Source organism: Bombus affinis, chromosome 14 (genome assembly GCF_024516045.1).
Source record: "Bombus affinis isolate iyBomAffi1 chromosome 14, iyBomAffi1.2, whole genome shotgun sequence".
NCBI classification, from domain to species: Eukaryota; Metazoa; Arthropoda; class Insecta; order Hymenoptera; family Apidae; genus Bombus; species Bombus affinis.
Genome location: NC_066357.1, coordinates 6,563,512 through 6,582,683, shown reverse-complemented (window position 1 = coordinate 6,582,683; position 19,172 = coordinate 6,563,512). Strand labels below are relative to the sequence as shown.

General features: G+C 31.5%; 1 protein-coding gene and 1 long non-coding RNA gene across 11 annotated transcripts; one reads left to right on the top strand and one right to left on the bottom strand.

The window, feature by feature from the left end:
- The first annotated feature begins 34 nt into the window (after positions 1 to 34).
- Positions 35 to 17,415, top strand: LOC126924354 (mucin-17-like). 10 transcript variants are annotated; one of them, XM_050738728.1, is made up of 22 exons: positions 35 to 264; positions 611 to 905; positions 3,013 to 3,159; positions 3,310 to 3,449; positions 4,740 to 5,001; positions 5,086 to 5,356; positions 5,440 to 6,590; positions 6,663 to 6,835; positions 6,918 to 7,296; positions 7,392 to 9,217; positions 9,292 to 9,520; positions 9,601 to 9,798; positions 10,217 to 10,291; positions 10,972 to 13,175; positions 13,255 to 13,699; positions 13,767 to 13,898; positions 13,986 to 14,387; positions 14,471 to 14,630; positions 14,703 to 14,788; positions 14,866 to 14,933; positions 15,016 to 15,188; positions 15,289 to 17,415. In XM_050738728.1, exons 2-22 carry the CDS (start codon positions 885 to 887, stop codon positions 15,963 to 15,965), a joined length of 9,219 nt encoding a protein of 3,072 aa, XP_050594685.1. In that variant the 5' UTR covers positions 35 to 264; positions 611 to 884; the 3' UTR covers positions 15,966 to 17,415. The 10 variants fall into 10 exon arrangements, with proteins under 10 accessions (XP_050594685.1, XP_050594681.1, XP_050594680.1 ...); XM_050738724.1 differs by having other exon boundaries at positions 2,592 to 3,159; positions 10,220 to 10,291; XM_050738723.1 differs by having other exon boundaries at positions 2,592 to 3,159; positions 13,770 to 13,898.
- Positions 3,473 to 5,206, bottom strand: LOC126924368 (uncharacterized). Its single transcript, XR_007713493.1, has 2 exons — positions 5,074 to 5,206; positions 3,473 to 4,987 (listed from the first exon to the last, which is right to left on the bottom strand). It is a non-coding gene; the product is annotated as an uncharacterized LOC126924368 (long non-coding RNA).
- Positions 17,416 to 19,172: the final 1,757 nt, after the last annotated feature.

Here is a 19,172-nt window from a genome sequence, read left to right as displayed (position 1 = left end):
ATTAAGTTTCGGGTTGCATATTAATGCATAGTCTCGTATCGAGATTAATGCGTGTGAAAAAATAAAAGTTGCTCGATGCTCGACGAAAATGTTTTTATCAATTTTAACGTGTCTTTATGTCATACAAATTTCATAGAAGTCTGAATTGAAACAATTTTGCCATCTGTGGAGGATTCGTTTTAGATATCATATATACAGTCGTAGTGTACTTTACTGCATGTGTGCATCACGCAATTCCTACACTAATTAGATACGTATTTTCCTGTACGTAAATTATACTTAATTCTTTAGTTATTTTAGTTCTTTTATGTGACGCTTTTATTGTGTAAAACATTTTAAGTATGTAAATGGATTTATATATAATATATGTATATTATACAAACATTTAAAGTGATAAAAAAGTTTATAATATACGAAATAAGTCTATTATAAGTTTGTTTTAATTACTTAAAAAGTTTTACAGGAACAAATAAATATATACAAAATTAATTAATAAAACATTCAATCGTAAGTAAACGTTATTAAAAAGAATTAAACCTATAAAAACAAATTTTCAATGATTAGTGTTACATACGTAGAATAAATTATTGAATAAAACACTGAATCGTAGGTAGGAGAATGGTTATCAAGAAAATAAAACCTACAAAAACAATTCTCAATGATCATTCGGTGTTATATGATAACATAAACGTGATTGGTGTGTACGCGGCATAAATTTATAACTTGATCATTGTTGACGCATAGCACCGCGAGAGTGCGCATTACTCAGTGAAAAAAAATGGTGGTTATTTGGGTGTAGTCGGACGATTTTCTGCATCACAAATGTGAGTACCGGCTGACTAAGAAGTTACGAGTGCTGTTTGTCAGTGCGTCGCGAAGCTAATATGATCAGGTCGATATCAGAGGTAATGAAACAACCATATAACTGAACAAATATCTTATATATCCGTACGAAATCGCTGATTTTAAGTAGATATTGTTGTTCACGCATCTCCGCATGACAAGTATACTTGCTTGTCTTCCCCATGTATTTTATCAGACAAAAATCATGGATAAATTGGTGACGTTCATAGAGAATGAAAAGATTCGAATTTATTCATAGGTCTCGAAGCTATTCGCCGCCAGACAATGTGTAAAATATGCACTGACGCGATATTTTTGGGATAGATGTCACATTATCTCTTTGGTGGTCTTGACTATATGCGCGCGTACGAATGTGTGCATTTATTTGATTTGCGGTATACGTGTGTAGTACTTCCTCTTCACCCCTTAATACGCATGTGTTCGGCATGCATTGTAACGGTGTGTCCGTGAGATACGTATATCACAGTATATACGTAAGACCTGCTACTTGCTATATACTGTCAACATTTTTCAAGTGACTGTTCCACGATGCTTGACAACATACTGCGATATTTAACGAAGTAAATTTTATTCCCCACCTGTTCACGTTCAATCTCTTTATTTCAACTTATTAATACTTCTCGCAGTTATTTCGTTGAACAAGTTTACGAAATCCATAAGTAATAATAAATACATAAGTGTTCGATTTATTAATAAATAACGAAATATTGTCTAGACGATATATTTAGTATATCTAAAGCACTAATTCTGAGATCGGCTGTCCTCACATTTATTGGCAGTCGACATGATCAACATTAGACTATTGATGTTGTTAAATTTATATAATCCGTCTGGTATATAAAACTGTTTGCAAAGTAGGGATTATAGTGAAACCAGAAGGACTAATACATACATGCAATTCTGCCCTCTGTAAAATAGATTAATTCAAGCTTTATTGATAGAATTCTATTTCTATCACAAAATTTTCTTTTATGTAGTTCTAATTTTGTTTTTCATTCCTTTTTTAAATAAACAATTTACTTCGCTTGTAGTTTTTTGCATATTCGTTACTCGAATAATTTGTAAATTATTTGTGCATTTAACATATGGTATGATGTACATATATAATATAAAATTATTTTAATAAAATTATTAATTCGCATTTAATGCAAACACCCGTAAATTATTAATATTATTTAAAATTACAATAAAATTGTAATGATAAACATAATGAATTAAGCATACATATTTATTAATATTTAAAGTATGTCATATAAAATATTTAAATAGAATGATGTAAAAAAGATGTTTGTTATATATGAGAAATATTAATTTTAAATTATTTTTTTACTCACAACCTTCAAACCATTAATAATAAACAATATTTATAACTTATAAACAAAGTAAATGTATAGCTTGCTTGAAATAATGAATTATTTTTTAATATATATAATATTAAATCAAAATATACTTTAAAATCATCAATCTATTTTGAAAACTTATGTTGAATTAAAAATGAAAGATAAGTTAAAAGATAAATTAAATATTCATATAATATTCAATCAGAACTTCAAAATTAAAAAATTTGTCTCATTTTATAAAAAATAGAAATTATAATAAAGATATTATCACAGTAAAGATATTATTATAAACAAAATAAATTCTTCATTTATTTATGAAATTTTTGTCATTAATATTTTATTATTATTAATTACTATTATTAATATCAATATTTTTTCTGTTTTCAGAATCATTTAACTTCTTTGGTATTAAATATTTATTAAGAAATTGAAGTAACAGAGTATATTTGGTAAAGAAAGGAGGAAAAGATCTGTGATGTATATAAGAACCACATACTCTGTGCACTTACATAAATGCATCCAGTATTTTATAATTTGAAAGATAAAGTTAATTAAAGATACTGTTTTTCTAAAAATCTTTATCTAAATCAAACTGAGAGAGAAAATATATATATATATAAAAATTTATATATATATATATATAAATATATATGTACATATATATAAAATAGAAGACAAGGATTTTTATAAAGTGAATTCTTTCATACGTTGGTTATGTGCAATGCCGAGATGCTGCAATGAAAACAAGGCAGTGAGTTCGGTTGGCACTAGTCGGGAACATAATACGGAAGATATTTTGTTAACACAGAGTCGTTCTTTTACAATTGGAAGTCAATTGGAATTAGAGGAAGATCCACCAATTGTTGAGAAATCACACAGAAGAGTAAGGTGTGATCTAAGTCCAGTTCCAACAAGCACAAGTACTAATTTGAATATAAAGCTTTTAAGTATTAAGGTAAACTTCTCATAAATTAGTTTTAGATTTATATTTTATCTTTTTATATACATGTTGTTAATTTCGCAAATTTATTACTGAACATTGTTAATATCTCTGTGCACACTTATTATTACATTGAGGATTATAATACTAGTGTATTGATTACAGGCAGATAGAAATAGTCGTCAAGATCAAGTGGAGACTGGATCTGGTGGGTACAGAGAACGGAAGAAAGAAATTAAAAAGAGAGCAGCTATAGGCAATACAGTGCGTGGATTCCTCTCATCTGGCCACAGCAGGCAGGACAGGTATAATGATGTCTGTATCAAAATCATGCTTCTTACATTGTCATTTTTTATCTTCTGTCATTTAATTTCTTTGCTGTAATACATTCTTTGCTTTTCATTTAACTATACATGTTCAATATATATGTATATGTTTAATTTGGAATGCACTTTATAAAGATTGTTCTTTAATATATTATTTTACAGATTCCGTTTTCTAAATAATTATTCTATTACAATACATAATCTGAAACATGTCTCTAAGGAACAGAGTGTTTGTGTACCTCTAACTTTGAATTTTTGAATTATTGAATATAACAAACTATAATAATATATTAAATATTAAAACTATACATGCACAGGAATCTTTTGTATATCTCATCTGTACTGTACATGTACATATTGAAATTATTACAATCTTTAAGAAACATTACTTTAGAAAAATATATTAATTAAAACATTTTGTGTGCTAAAATTAATTGGAAAATTAGTGAATGCTGAAGTACTATAAAATCTAATCAAGAAATTTTTTCCACATGAAATTAGAAAATTTCATCAGGAAAAGTATAAATCCCAATATATTTTCAGAATTACTGACCCTGAACTTCAAGTATGAAATTTTATAAGTACTCAAAGGTTAGTAATTATATGATTTACATTATTGTCATACTGCAACATAGAACTATTCAATTATTATTTATTATCATTTAAATGTTCAAGAAAAAATAATAATTTATCAACAACTATTGATTTAGCTTTTTATGTTTTGGATTTTTATCATTATTATAGATTTGTGTATATCTTAAATTTATTTTTCAAGCATTTTTCATACTTTTGCCTCCTTTAAGATTAAGTAGTACTTCAAACCATTATTCATAGCATTTCAATATTACATAATATAACGATTTCATAGTTGGTGTGTATGTACGAGTACATTTAGTACAGATGAGGCTAAACATTAATTTCTTAATTTAGATTTACTATTCTTCATAGTTACATAATAAAAGGTATTTGATTGCAAAATATATGTGTGTGTGTAACATTTTCCAATTTTTATCATATTCATAAAACGCAATGTAATACATGAAACATTTCATGATGACAAATATGACTTTAATTTGGTGTAATCATACTTTCTGCTATAGTTTGTATTTATATTTTGTATTACAAAATAAAGGCTTTCTACATACTTTAAACGTAAAATTTAAACTTTGTCTTTTTTTAACAAAGAAAATAATATTTAAAAGAAGAATTTAACAAAAAGAAAAGGAAATATGGTGTAATAATTATGTTTTATATTTAATGATGTTTTAGGTATGAGACAAATAGACAACAATCTTCAGGGGGAAGTGGCCTGTCAAGTTTATGTCCAAAGCTGGTGGCCAGTGGAGGTGGCGGTAATCAGAGTGGGATTAGCCTGGCAGTGGGCCACTTAGCCTCTCAAGAAGGAGTAGGTCCTTGCTCAGTCGTAACCACTCAAAGAATCCATAATCACACACATAATCACAAACGCCAAAGAAAATTATCTATTGTCTCACAAGCTGGCACTAGTGCTCATAGTTCTGGAGATAGAAAAGTATGTTAGAAAACAAAAGATATTTTATATGTAAGTAATATTTTCATATAAGTATAAATTGTATGTTTTTACCTATTTTCTTAGACATCAAATTTAAGCCGTTCCTCTACACCAATTTGCAAAAAACAAGTGCGGACACAAAGGGCTGATCATACGGATTCATTATCGATAACAAGCAACGGAGTCGCCAGTAGTTCACCTTCTTCTAAAAAGAAAGTTTTATCTGCGTTACGAATTTGTGAAAAATCATCATCTCGGAATCTCAATTCACCATCTTTAGATCATGAAAATGATCGCAGTTTTAGCGATGCAGAGGAAGCTATTACAGCAACAGAAAATGTGTTCAATGTGCCAGGTATTTTATACTTGTATTCAGCAACAATTTTTGTATACAGAACGTTTTACAGATTTTACTACGAAGTTCGCTTTTATGTACAGGATCCAGTTCCACACCTTCAACACCACTTAGTCGATTGAAATCAAAAAAATCGGACGAAGATGAAACGAGTGTGGAATACAATATTGGTAAAGAAGGTGCTGATTCCTCACGGAAGCCATCAGACAAAAAAGGATCACTAGATTCCAACGAAGAAAAGACATCTACATTAGAATGTTTCGAATGTTCTAAAACTTCGAATATTATAAGAAAAATATCGGCAAATAGTATCGACGAAGAAATAAGTGCGCAGAATAAGCAAAAAGTAATTTCTACTTCTTCCACAAGTACGAAATCCAGCAATATAAAATCTAGAAACAAATATGTTGCAGAAAAGATGATTGAGCAACACAATAGCAAAAATTTAAAAGGAATAAATATGGAAAAAAACATAAATACAAGTTCGTCTACAGAAACATCTATGAGTTCAGCAACTAATAAAAATAACGAAAAAACCAAACGGAAAACGTCTAACGAAGAGCCGAAATCTACTAATATTGCAGAGAATGAAGACTTAGCTAAAAATTCTGAGAAAAAAGTGATAGATGATAAAAATGACACGCAACAAAGTGAAGAAATGGTGAAAAGCTCAAGATTTGTAACATCAAAAGTGTCAGAAGAAATTGTGGAAACTGAGATTAAGGATATAGATGCGCAAAGAGAAGTAGAAGAAGAAGTGACGATATATGATGAAGATGATAATGGCACCAGTATCAGTGATATTGTTGCTACTCAAGCGCTTCATGAATCTCTGAGTAAATTAGGTAAAGTACCACCATTAGATACTGAGTTGAAGAATGTCAAGGATACGAACACCCAAGACGAAACCAAGATGGTAAAAGAAGAAAAAGAAAAGGAAGTCGTGCAAGAAGAAGCAGTGGAAGGATTTATTGGTCCTTTACTTGATGAAAATTTTAAAGCAGATGAAAAATTAACACAGAAAACAATGGCTATGGAGGAAGTACGAAATTTATTGATGAAAGTTAAAGTGCAAACTGTTGAAGATGATGATGATGAAGAAAAGGCTATAGGTATATCACCAGATGGTAGATTTTTAAAATTTGAAGAAGAAATTGGTAGAGGCAGCTTTAAGACTGTATATAGAGGTCTGGATACTCAAACTGGTGTAGCCGTTGCTTGGTGTGAATTGCAGGTCGGAAAAATGTGATTGAATGTTTGTATTACTTTTAAACAGATTTGTATATAATTATAACTTTTCTTTTAGGAAAAAAAATTAAATAAGACGGAAAGATTAAGATTTCGAGAGGAAGCAGAAATGTTGAAAGGTTTACAACACCCAAATATTGTCAGGTTTTATGACTATTGGGAAGTTACACTTACACGTAGAAAATATATTGTGCTAGTCACTGAACTTATGACTTCAGGAACCTTGAAAACGTACGTTTTTAAACTCATGAAAAATTTTAAAAATTCCTAATATTATAATTATAATTCTAAATTATTATGTAATTCCATATAGGTATCTAAGACGATTTAAAAAAATTAATCCAAAAGTCGTAAAATCTTGGTGTCGACAAATTTTGAAAGGCCTTAGTTTCTTGCATTCGAGGTCACCACCGATTATTCATCGTGATTTAAAATGTGACAATATCTTTATTACTGGTACCACAGGAAGTGTAAAAATTGGCGATTTGGGACTTGCTACTCTTAAAAACAGGAGTTTTGCAAAAAGCGTTATCGGAACACCTGAATTTATGGCACCAGAAATGTATGAAGAACATTACGATGAATCCGTTGACGTTTATGCGTTTGGAATGTGTATGCTTGAAATGGCTACTAGTGAATATCCATATTCAGAATGTACTGGACCGGCACAAATATATAAACGCGTAGTATCGGTAAATTATTTAATGAACTTTTTATTATTTATATAGTATTCATTTTTATTCAACGTGTCAAACAACATATTAAATAATATTTGTATTATACGCAGGGTGTAAAACCGCAAAGTTACGATAAAGTGGAAAATCCAGAAGTACGTGAGATTATAGAAATGTGCATTCGATTAAAGAAAGAAGAACGGCCTTTAGTTAAAGATCTTTTAAATCACGAATTTTTTGCGGACGATGTTGGCTTAAAATTAGAAATGGTTTCAAGAGATTCAGCCGTAGCAGATGCGGAATTATCACGTGTTGAATTCCGACTTCGAGTATTAGATCCCAAGAAACGTACTAACAAACATAAAGAGAACGAGGCAATACAGTTTGATTTTGACATTCAAACTGATAATGCAGAAGAAGTAGCCTCAGAAATGGCTAAATCTAGCCTTATACTTGAGGAAGATGTCAAGGCTGTAGCAAAAATGTTAAAATCGCAAATCAGCACTTTGTTACGAGAGAGAGAAGAACGTAAAGCCAAAGAAGAAAAGGAACGTTTAGATCGAGAAGCAGATAGTGCTAATACAACCAATGAAAATTTGTTACAACAACAATTATTACTTCAACAAATGCAATTGCAACAGCAACAACAACAGATGCAATCAAATATGAGCATCCAAATGCAAGGTCAAGTACAAATGCAGTTACAACAGAATCAAATACCGTTGCAACAACAACAACAAATGCAAACTGCTGCACAACAACCTCAGCAACACAATTTACAACCACAACAAGTTCAATTGGTTCAACAGCAACCATTAATGCAGCAACAAACGTCTGTTGTTCAGCCACAGCAAGCACAACAAATGCAACAAGTGACTCAGGTTTCACAACAGCAAGTGCAGTACCAACAACAACAATATCAGCAACAGTTACAACAACAATATCAACAGCAGCAACAACAGCAACAACAATTTCCTCAGCATGTTTCACAAAATTTAACTGCTACTTCTTCACAATGCTCTACCCCTCAGACTGTACAGACTCAACCACAATTTCCTCAAGTATCTCAACAAATACAACAACAGCAACATTTGCATCAGCAACAACAGTACATACAACTGAATCAAATGAATGTGCCGCAACAGATGGGTCATCAAATGCAACAACCACAGATACAAATTTTATCACAACCCCAACATATGCATCAGCAAATATCGCAACCTCCACAAGTGCAATATTCTCAACCACAAATACAGCATGTTCAAAATCAGCAGTACTATCAGCAGAATACGGCAGGAACTTCAGGATACAGTACGCAACCCCTATATCAGCAAAATATATCTCAACAAGTGTATCATTCATATGCCAGCTCAAGTTCCTCCGGCCATGTCGAGATTTTATCATCCAATCAGCCTACAGCCCAAATTTATTCTCATCCAAGTATCCCTCAAAATACAGCACCTCCAACTTCACAGCCTTACATGCAACCACAGCCAGGACAAGTGCAAGCATCTGTACCAACTGGTCTAAATCTTCAGAGTACGTCATCAGCGACTCATATACAAAATACAATAACATCAACAATTCCAAATATGCAAAGTGCACCTACTCTTATTTCGAACAGTGGACATCAATCTCAGCCTCAACAAAATGTCTTAGTTCAAATGAAATATTCGCAAAGTTCTAGTATCCCTACTTCTGTACCCATATCATCTGGGATTTCTGTGCCATCAACAACAGTGTCTCAGCAACAACAGCATTTCATTTCAAACACAGAACAGCTATGTTCTAACACAGAAAGATCATCTTTATCTAAACAAGATACAATGGATTCTGTGCAATCTTTGCCAACGGACGTACCACCTACTATTCAGGATCAAGGAAATGTCTCTAACGTGTCTAACATAAGCACATCTCAAGCAGCAATGCCAAATGAAGGGTAAATATATAAAATTTCAACGATTCTTTAAATAAATATTGTTTAAGAAGCTGACCAATATTTTGTTTATATAGAATAAATCAAGAAAGTGCAGAGAATGTCACTTCGTCCGAAAGATCTAGAGTAAAAAGATCCGGTACGAAACGTAAGAAGCCTGGTATCAAATTAACAGTTTTGTCTGTAAGTAGTAATGAGGGACAATCAATGATTGTTGAATGTCAGTTAGATACCAGCAAACAAAAAACTGTGACATTTAAATTTGATAGAGATGATATGGTACCTACTGACATTGCTAATAACCTGGTAAGTAAATGATAGAATTTTATATGTTAATATTTTTATCTTCAAAATTTTTATTATTATTCTATTATTATTTTCTTCAGGTTGCTGAAAATTTATTGCCACAATCTCAATGTGAAACGTTCGTTGAATTGATAGAAGACATCGTCAAACAATTACGTTTAGATCCTACACGGGCTTTACCTTTAGTAGCACATGGTCCACCAGATCAATCTGCCGGTGGTAGTCCAGTTACGAGTCGCCGACCTAGAGATCGTGACCACAGTCTTGATACAGCTAAGGTAATGGTTTTCTTTCCATTTTTTCAATTTGTTTTATAGATGTTAATATACTACGAATATAATGAAATTTATACAATTTATCTATAAAGGAAATTCGTTTTCTTTTTTTTCTTTTTTTCTGTTTTTTTTTATCAGAGAAACAAATAGAAATAAATTTTGAAATAGAAGTTTTCAACAAAGATCATTGTCATTAGTATTATTACTTAAGAACCTGATACACAAAAGTCCATAATGCATATCATAGGACTATTTTGCTTGTTGTAAGTTCTTTTCTTGAAATAATAGAACCATGTTTCTTATATATTTCATATTAAAATAACGTTGTGGTTATGCTCGAGATGTATATCTCGTGATCCCATAAAAAAAACACAAGGGTGTACCTCCAAGGTATAATTGGTGTGTATCGTTTTGGACGCAGCAGGTGAGACATGGCTCGCTAACTCGTCAAAGCAGCCACCGATCGTCGTACAAAATCCATCGTAGACACCGTTCGGTGAGTTCATCGTCCCCTCTATACCTTATCCTGTTTCCTATATTTCATCGTATAATCGTGGACGTTTGTGCATCCTTTTTGATTCATGATACATTGTGTTCGGACATTTGTGTATCTTTTGAAGTACAGCAATATTATATGACGACATTTCCTGCATATTAAATTCCTCCCATAGGTAATTCGTATAACATAACGGTTAGACTATGGCCAGGGCGTACTTTATACTTTAATTTTTATATATTTATTCTTAATTATATATTACATTTAATTTTTTACTTGAAAATTTTTCAGGAAAATTCACTCTTATGAAGATTATAATTTCCATTAGCAGTATATTACAATACATTTATATATAAGAGAATCCTATATATATATGAAATAATAAACAACATTCATACAACATTCTTTAGAAATGAATGAAATCGTACTTATTTAAATAGATTTCTTTGTAACATAATAGCATTGTAAGATATGCATTCATTATTAAAAATACCTATTTGTGTTTCCCTTTTTAAATTTATTTTAAATATACTTAGTAATGTAACTGACTTATATAACTGTATTTTGCAATAATTATTTCATTTATGCCGCTATTTGGTTTTGTTTACGTGCATTGTAATTATTTTATTGGTAAAAGGTAAACTTTGATAGCTAGATAATTATTTTTTGTATGATTCCAGAGAGACGAAACTTCCAATACTTCTACACCTACGAAATTATTACCGATTGACCAAATTCTTTCTCACATTACGGGCTCCACCTCCATGGATAAGCAACAAAATGTGCAAACGCCTGATAGCCAAATGGGTCCTGAAAACACATCAGCTGAAGCATCTAGAAGATCATCAACCTCTACACAAAATACGGATACATTAACACCGACTAATTTACCAAGCGATCCCACTGATCCAACTCAGGAAACCATAGTTTCTGCAACAGCAGACACAGTGTTAGACGCGCAAAGTATACTTAAAGATGAAACAGCTAAATCAACGTATATCCAAAGTCAAATAACCGATTCGACTGTAAATCAAATAAATGAAAAATCTAAAGAATCCGTCGTTCAAGATGCAATGGAACAAGAGAAAGAAATGAATAAAGAGACACACTTTGATCCCATAACTGCAGAAGTAGCTACATTAACTGCGCCACCTCCAGCACGAAAAATTTCTCGTTTTTTAGTTAGCCCTGTAGTTGAACAGAAGATTGTTACAAATGAAGAAGAAGGATCTACTTCTGTAGAAAATACAGATAAATCTAACGTATTAACAGCTCAGCCTAGTTCATTATCGCAATCAAATACGAATGATGAGGGACAAGTAAAACACGATGATCTAGAAGCGAATGTTTTAGAAGCACAAGCTGTGATTCCTGAAAAATCTAATATCGAAGTCGTTGCGCAAAATCCTCAATGTATCGCAGAACAAGTAGACACTGTTCAAACAATTCAACAACCGGTACAACAATCAATTGCTCTTCAAAGTACTGTACAAGGGCAAGCAATCCTACCCATATCACAAATGCAACAGAATGTTAGTGCTGTGCAATCTAGTCAACAAAATGTAATGGTTCCAGGATCAGCAATAACGCATCAATCGCCTCAACAGATACAAGTTGTATCTCAAAACGTAGCCATGCCACAAAAAGATCCACAAACTCAAGTTGCATCGAGCGGAATCAATATATCAGGACAATATCAAAATCAATCTATGCCATGCAATATTCTATTACAGCAACAACAAATTCCTATACAACAAAATTTAACGCAAATGCACATTCAACCTGAACATCAGCATCAGGGACAAATGCAAGCTCAGCGACCATTGCAACAATTTCAACATCAACAAATACCGCAACAACATCAACAATATGTGATACTTCCTAGACATATTCCACAATTACAACCAGCCACAATTATAGACGAAAGAAACCGCAGGATTTCTAATATTTCTACAACATCGAACATGTCTACGGATTCTCAAATTTCGGAAGTTGCTAATATGACGGACGATAAGAAGCAAACAATGATCATGCCCAATTTATCGATGCCCCAAACACAACATGTACAATTTATTTCTCAACCAGATGGTCCAAATATCACTCCTTTACCACAGACTGTTTTGGAACCAATCCAACAACTTCAAACAGCACCTCAAGCTACAGTGAATATCCCAACAAATGTATCTGTACCTGTTTCAGTTCCTGCCCATCAAGCTGTCACTGTAGAAGTTGCTCCTAAAGTTACACTTAAAACTAAAGAAGTTTCATCAACGCTTCCAGATTTAGCACAAAATTTAGCAAATATACTTTCGAACCCGAAATCGAAATCTGTAACTCCTCATTGTTTAACTACCCACGAACCAAGCCAAACTGTAAATATCCCAGGAACTACAATACTCGAATATAAATCTACTCTCCAGTCTGAACAGTATTTTCAACCTATTCAACCAGAAGCAAGTCAAATACAAATACAACCGCAATTACAGCATAATTATCAAGTGAACACAACTCAGCAAGGAATTCCACAAACGTTTCAATTTAGTCAACAACCTCATCAAGCTCAAATACCTCTGCAGCAAACAATGCAACTGAATGCAACACATCAGATCGACTCTCAGTTACAAATGGCGCAACAAAATTTTCAACAGAGCAAATGGACTGCTTCTATGAATCAAAATATTATACAGCAATCTGCATCAATCAGACATATTCAACAGATTCAACCACAATCGCAACAAACTATCCCGCAACACGTTATACAAGAAACTCAAAATGTAGAAAGTTGCATTCCTTCCGACCAATCTCAGTTTCATTTAAAGCTCCCTGATCAACAACTCTTAGGAAAAGTATCCGAAACAGAAGTTCAAGAAGCTAATTCAACTGGGTATGTATAGTATATATAATATTGCCGAATGTTTAATACAGGTATGTTTATGCATTAATTTATTTTGTCTATATATTAGGCGTACAAGTTCTGAATATCCTTTATTATCGGAGAACGAAAGCTCTAGCCATGATATAACTCCTGAACATACGATCGTTGAATCTGTAGATTCGGTATTATTTACACAAAATCAAGCATTGCAACAACAGCAGCAACAGCAACACCAACAACAGCAACAACATCGAAAACTTAGTCAACAGAATTCACTAGATAAAGTCTCAGATACGACTACTGGAACTAGTGTTCCGGGTGGAACAGGTCCACAAACAATAGCAGATCTCCATCAAAAGCTTGTTCAATTAACAAGTCAGCCGTCCGAAGCGCTTAATGTAGGCACACCTCCTATAAGTTATCCAGCTACTCCTCATAATCACCAGATAGTAGGTGGATATGATGCCTACATGCATTCTTTGCAACAGAAACTTGTTAATATTGGCATGCCAATTTCCACTACACATGGCATAGTAAGTAATTTAAAAAATATAAAGAATTAAATTTTTTTTTATTTTGTATTAATAATATGATAAATAGCAGGGTCCTCTATCACCTCAGACTACAATACAGTCGGCTACAAACTTGGCTGATTCAAATGTTCCAACAAGTGTGGAAAGTTCTGTTTTAACTCAAGAAAGCTCAATTCAACAACTTACGCTTTCTCAAACTGTAGGTTTTATGTTAAGAACGTTATATACATTCGTCTTGAAAGATTCAAATTAATAAAATGAAAATATAAAATTTTCTTATGTTCAGCATGTAGATTGCTCTCTCGATAGTCCAACTCCAACACCTGGAGGGGCTCCTGTAGGGTCTGAAACTATGAGTCCGAGTAAAGAGAGTATAAAAGTTCGAATCCAAAGACCGGGATCTCGTCTCCAAGAATTAGAACAAGAATTAGCAAAAATTCACAGAGGATCGATTCCAGCAACAGCTTCTCCACAACCTTTAACACCGCCTGTATCCATCAGTTCTGTTCCGCCGTCGTCCGTTGGTTCTATTCAGCTGCAACCATCGTTACAGTCTACTCAAAGTTTATTGACTACTGTTCCACCTGTAACTGCTGTACCTGTTGCTACTGTTACTCCCAGTGTCTTTACATCACGCTCTGATACGAACACTCCAGTGCAAGTAGAATCTCAAGAAAATGTTTCTGAGGTACATATAGAGTATATTTAAGTATAGTAAATTTTGGTATTTTCAACGAGCGTTCTCAAAAAATAACTAACTAATTTTAATAGAAGGTTAGTACAACACAACCTGTTAGAAAAATATCAAGATTCGTGGTTTCCAAGGTCGCAGGTCCTCCTAGTAATGCTGCTACACCGATTCAACAACATACCGATATGTCAAAAAATCAAACAGAAGATTCGAAGGTTTATCATATAGATGACACACAGGGTAAGTATTCTAAAGATCAATGAAATAGATACATTTAGAAATGTTCAAAAATTAAATATTCATGAATTACAGGTACGCCAGTACAAATAACTCACAGCCGTGAAGGTTCTCTTCCACCTACGCAAATTACTCAGCCTATTAATGCTCCTGTCGTAGAAGTAAATACATAGCTTTTATCAAATATATGTTTAATTAATTTATGTGCCATTAATCCAACTATTAATATTATTTATAGCAAGCAGAAAAAGATGAGAGATTTTGGACATTAACACCAAGTGAAGAATATCAATTGCTTATAAAAAAGTAGGTTTACATCTATAAAAATTTCATCTTACAATTTTATAATAATTAAAAATTAACTTCTTTTATTTCTCTATATATATAGGCAAACTATGGAATTAGAATCCCTGCAAAGAAGACACAGAGAAGAATTGGAACGATTTCAACAGCATCAATTGCAACTATTAATTCAACAGCAACAGCAAGCAAGTGCACTTCATCAACATCACCATCAACATCATCCAGTGCTTTATCATACTGTTACGACTAGTGTGCCAGGTTAGTAATTAATAGTAACTTTAAAAAACTATTTTATACATCCCATTTCAATTATTATATTTCATCTTCCCTTGTAATAACATAATTCTTTTCCTAACAGGACAAACTAGACTTCCAGGTACAGAAGACTATTTAATGTTTAACACAACGCCCCAAACTCCTTTACAAAAAGCTCCAAGTAATTATCCAGATACCGATGAAACATTACGATTAGCTATGCAGAAATTGAAGCAAACTCCTTTGCAACTACAACCACAACAGGCGGCAACTGGAATACCACACGCTTATGTTATTCCAATTCCAGTAGTGCCTTCTGAAACTATGCAAAACGTGTCTACTCAACAACCTACTAGTTATACAAGTGAACTAACTGAATCTCTAGAGCCAGCACATAATCCGACAATTATAAATTCAACGCAATATCAGTTCACGCCTATATTACCAGATGGAACAAATTATGCAGTATCCTCTACTGGATCATTAGTTACACCCATACCGATATCAAGTTCAACGGGAAGTGGAGGTTACATCCAGTATCACGATAATCAAACATTATCAAATTTTCAAACATTTAGTTGCACACCACATGGCGGTTTCTTTTTACCAGCTGGCTATCGGCTAATATACGCTCCTTCTGGTGGAACGTCTCAGTCGCAGCCAGCTACACCAGCTACCCCACATATAGGAAATTCTCATGACGGTACACCGCCGGCAGAACCTTTGCACGCTGCAAATGTTGACAATTCAACAGCTCCACCTTCCCATACCGATCAATAACGTAATCTTCAGCAAGTTATGATCTATATTTTTCGATTTACTCATTTTCGTAATACATTCTTTATTTAAACGTGTTGCCCTTATCCACTAGTATGAGAATCATGCATTATTACAATTGTTATTCTATTATAGTTTTGCTAATACCTATTGCTACCCTCGTCTTCGTGGATATGTATGCGAGGAGATGCGAATGAAAGTATTTAGGATGTATTTGATATTGTAACATCCGTGCGTATCGCTAAAATATTCTCGTTATCTGTGCATCAACATATTAATTATTTGATATGTGCCTCGCAGCAAAATTAAAACTCTCAATTCGTACACGGAGAATATTTTGAATGAACGAATTAAGCTTCTGGACAAAAAAAAACATAGGAAAGAAAAAGAAATAAAATATTGAAATTGAGGATAGAGGCCTTTACATGTACTGTGCTTATATCTTATTGTAGTAAATATCCTTCTTTAGTAAAAATGCTTATTGAAAGACTTTTTCTGCTCTCAATTTATTGATAGCACAGTCCACATTAGTACAGGCCTCAGCTAGTCTTACAAATGATGGCATACAGCCATTCTGCTCGATATATATGTATAACTGTTAATGTATACTGAATGCTTCGGAGAGAGAATGTATGTTTACGTGTGCATGGATGTGATTGCAGGAGTCAGACAGAGAAGAAATATGATTAATATAGTCACTGTTATGCTTTAATGTATTTCTAGCGATTTTACCTATTTCAATTAAAAAAAAAGTCATGTGTTACTAGTTAGCAGTTTCATGTATCTTATCTAATATTATATCAACTATTATCTTTTTTAGACTTGATTGTGAATATTTTTATTATTGCATATTTAATTTATCGAAGTTTATTTCATTTGAATTGGCATTTCATTTACAATACGTTCTAAAATACATTTGCACAATCCATTCCTTTGAATATTTTAGGAATTTTTGTTATTTAGCACTTCAATTTCTGATAAAATGGTGATGAAAATAATGGTAATCATCATAGATATTGAGAATCTAATTAAGAAAACAAGAAGCTCAATAGGAACATGACATATGTATGAAATTCATACATGTTTTAACAATATCAAAAATAAAATAATCTAGTGCTTGTGTTACATCCCAAAAAATATATTTTAAATTTTCATCTGTGCTATCACATATTGCATTTTGCAATATAGTTAAGAATAGCTTATTTGTATAACTACAAATATTACTGCTGTTTATTGGTGATTATAATGTTATCTTTATTTCGTTCAAATAATTGCAGTTCGCGTCGTTTTTAATGTTGCGATTTACTACTGCTTTAAGCATGAATTTATTATTATCAGTATTAGAATTTTGAAAACTATTTTAAAATTTTGAATATGAAGTTTTTTCTTGTAATTTCCAAGTTATTCATACTTGATCATGATATTATATTAAACTACACTCAATTGTTTCATATACACATATGTTTTATTTCTAAGTTTTGCATACCATAATTCCGTTATTTTGTTTTCTACTTAATTTGGGAGAAAATATAATTATACCTTAAATCCAGTTAATCCACCTGGTAATAAATTCATGTGGCTGTTGAACGAAACATTATAATATAGGTAATTGTATGTATTTCTTATGGAAATGCATTGCAATTATTCTTATATAGTTACTTTTAAATAAATTTATTAGATAATACTCAAAGAAAATGCATAACATGTAATACTTAATGTACATATTATTCATTTACTGTTAGGTGGATTGGCTTTTGATAAAGATGCAGCTTCTATGTTTGTTAATAAAAGCTGAGTATATGAAGTTTCTAAAATAAACTATATTTAAATGTAATAATTTACAGTGATATAGTTTGGTAAAAATTGATTTTTAATTTCTTAAACTTATTCATTGAATGTGATGAAATGCATGAAATAAGACAATAGAAATGAATATTATTTCATTAACAGCATTGCAACGGACTACTTCCTTCCAAATATATTTTACACAATGTGATTTTAAATATACATAGTATTATAATGATAATGATGATGATATAATTGGAGTAAATTTTTGTAAAACATTATTGTTGTTTTACCAAAGAATACCAAACCGCATTGTTACATACAAGAAAAAATCACAATATGAATTCATCATAATTCTCTTCTACTAATATGGCATCTAACTTGATGGAATTGAACAACTTAGTACATTCAGACATAGGTATTACAATATATTTTTCAGAAAATATGACAAAAAAACAAGTAAATCATATTTTGCTACCTTTAAAAGATTCACACATAAAGTCTTAGTACATATTGATGGATCAGAATTTAATGAACTAATTTATTAAAGTTATTTAATTTATTTAACAGATTCATATAATTAATTTTCAAGCATATATAGATAATTTGTTGATTTATATATATATATATATATATATATGATTTATATACATATATATGTATATATATATAGTATGTACTGTATAAGCATACTGTTCTAAACATATGAATATATCGTATGATATTTTAGAAATGCAATTGTGAAAAACACATCTTTCTTGTGTTACATTTTGCTTTTTCAAATTTCGAATGTAAAAAAACAAAACTTGACTTGAATAATAGAATGAATTAAATTTATCTATAAATTACCCTTAAAATTACACTGTACAAAAATTTGAAGCTCACTAATTAGAGCATATAAAAAAAGCTTTTTAAAAGAATTGTATGTAACTATTACAGGAAGGTTTAATTATGTTCTAAAATATCTTGTACTAGTGTTTAACTACCTTGCTTGTAATAAAAATGAAAAATATGAAAAAAGTTTAGACAAAAATAATCGAAGAGCTTTTCCTGTGCTAACTAGTGTATAAGTTCATACATGCTTTAAAATTTATGTAATCTATGTTGTGTGAAATTCTATAAGAAATTTTGTAAAGACTGATTAGATATGCATCAGCATTCAATAGATTGCAAGAAAAACAAAATTAATTTAAACCATTCACTGTATGGGGAAAAAGTTGTAACTAATAGAGATATATAGAAATTAATACAAAGAAACCTGAAATAATTTAGATTCAACTCAGAATAATATTATCTTCCATTCCTTACTTGAAAAGTAATTACATCAAAATGTAGTTTGTGATGTTAATTGATACATTGTATATTTGTGAAATTTATGAATATATTATGTAGACAACAACACAACTTTTTTAATTAGTATTGCAT

Excerpts from the sequence above, each read along its gene's own strand:
- LOC126924354 (XM_050738722.1), top strand. The coding sequence starts at position 2,926 with ATGCCGAGATGCTGCAATGAAAACAAGGCAGTGAGTTCGGTTGGCACT. Across the intron at positions 14,789-14,865 it reads TTAATGCTCCTGTCGTAGAA|CAAGCAGAAAAAGATGAGAG; the intron begins GTAAATACATAG and ends TATTATTTATAG. Across the intron at positions 14,934-15,015 it reads TATCAATTGCTTATAAAAAA|GCAAACTATGGAATTAGAAT; the intron begins GTAGGTTTACAT and ends CTATATATATAG.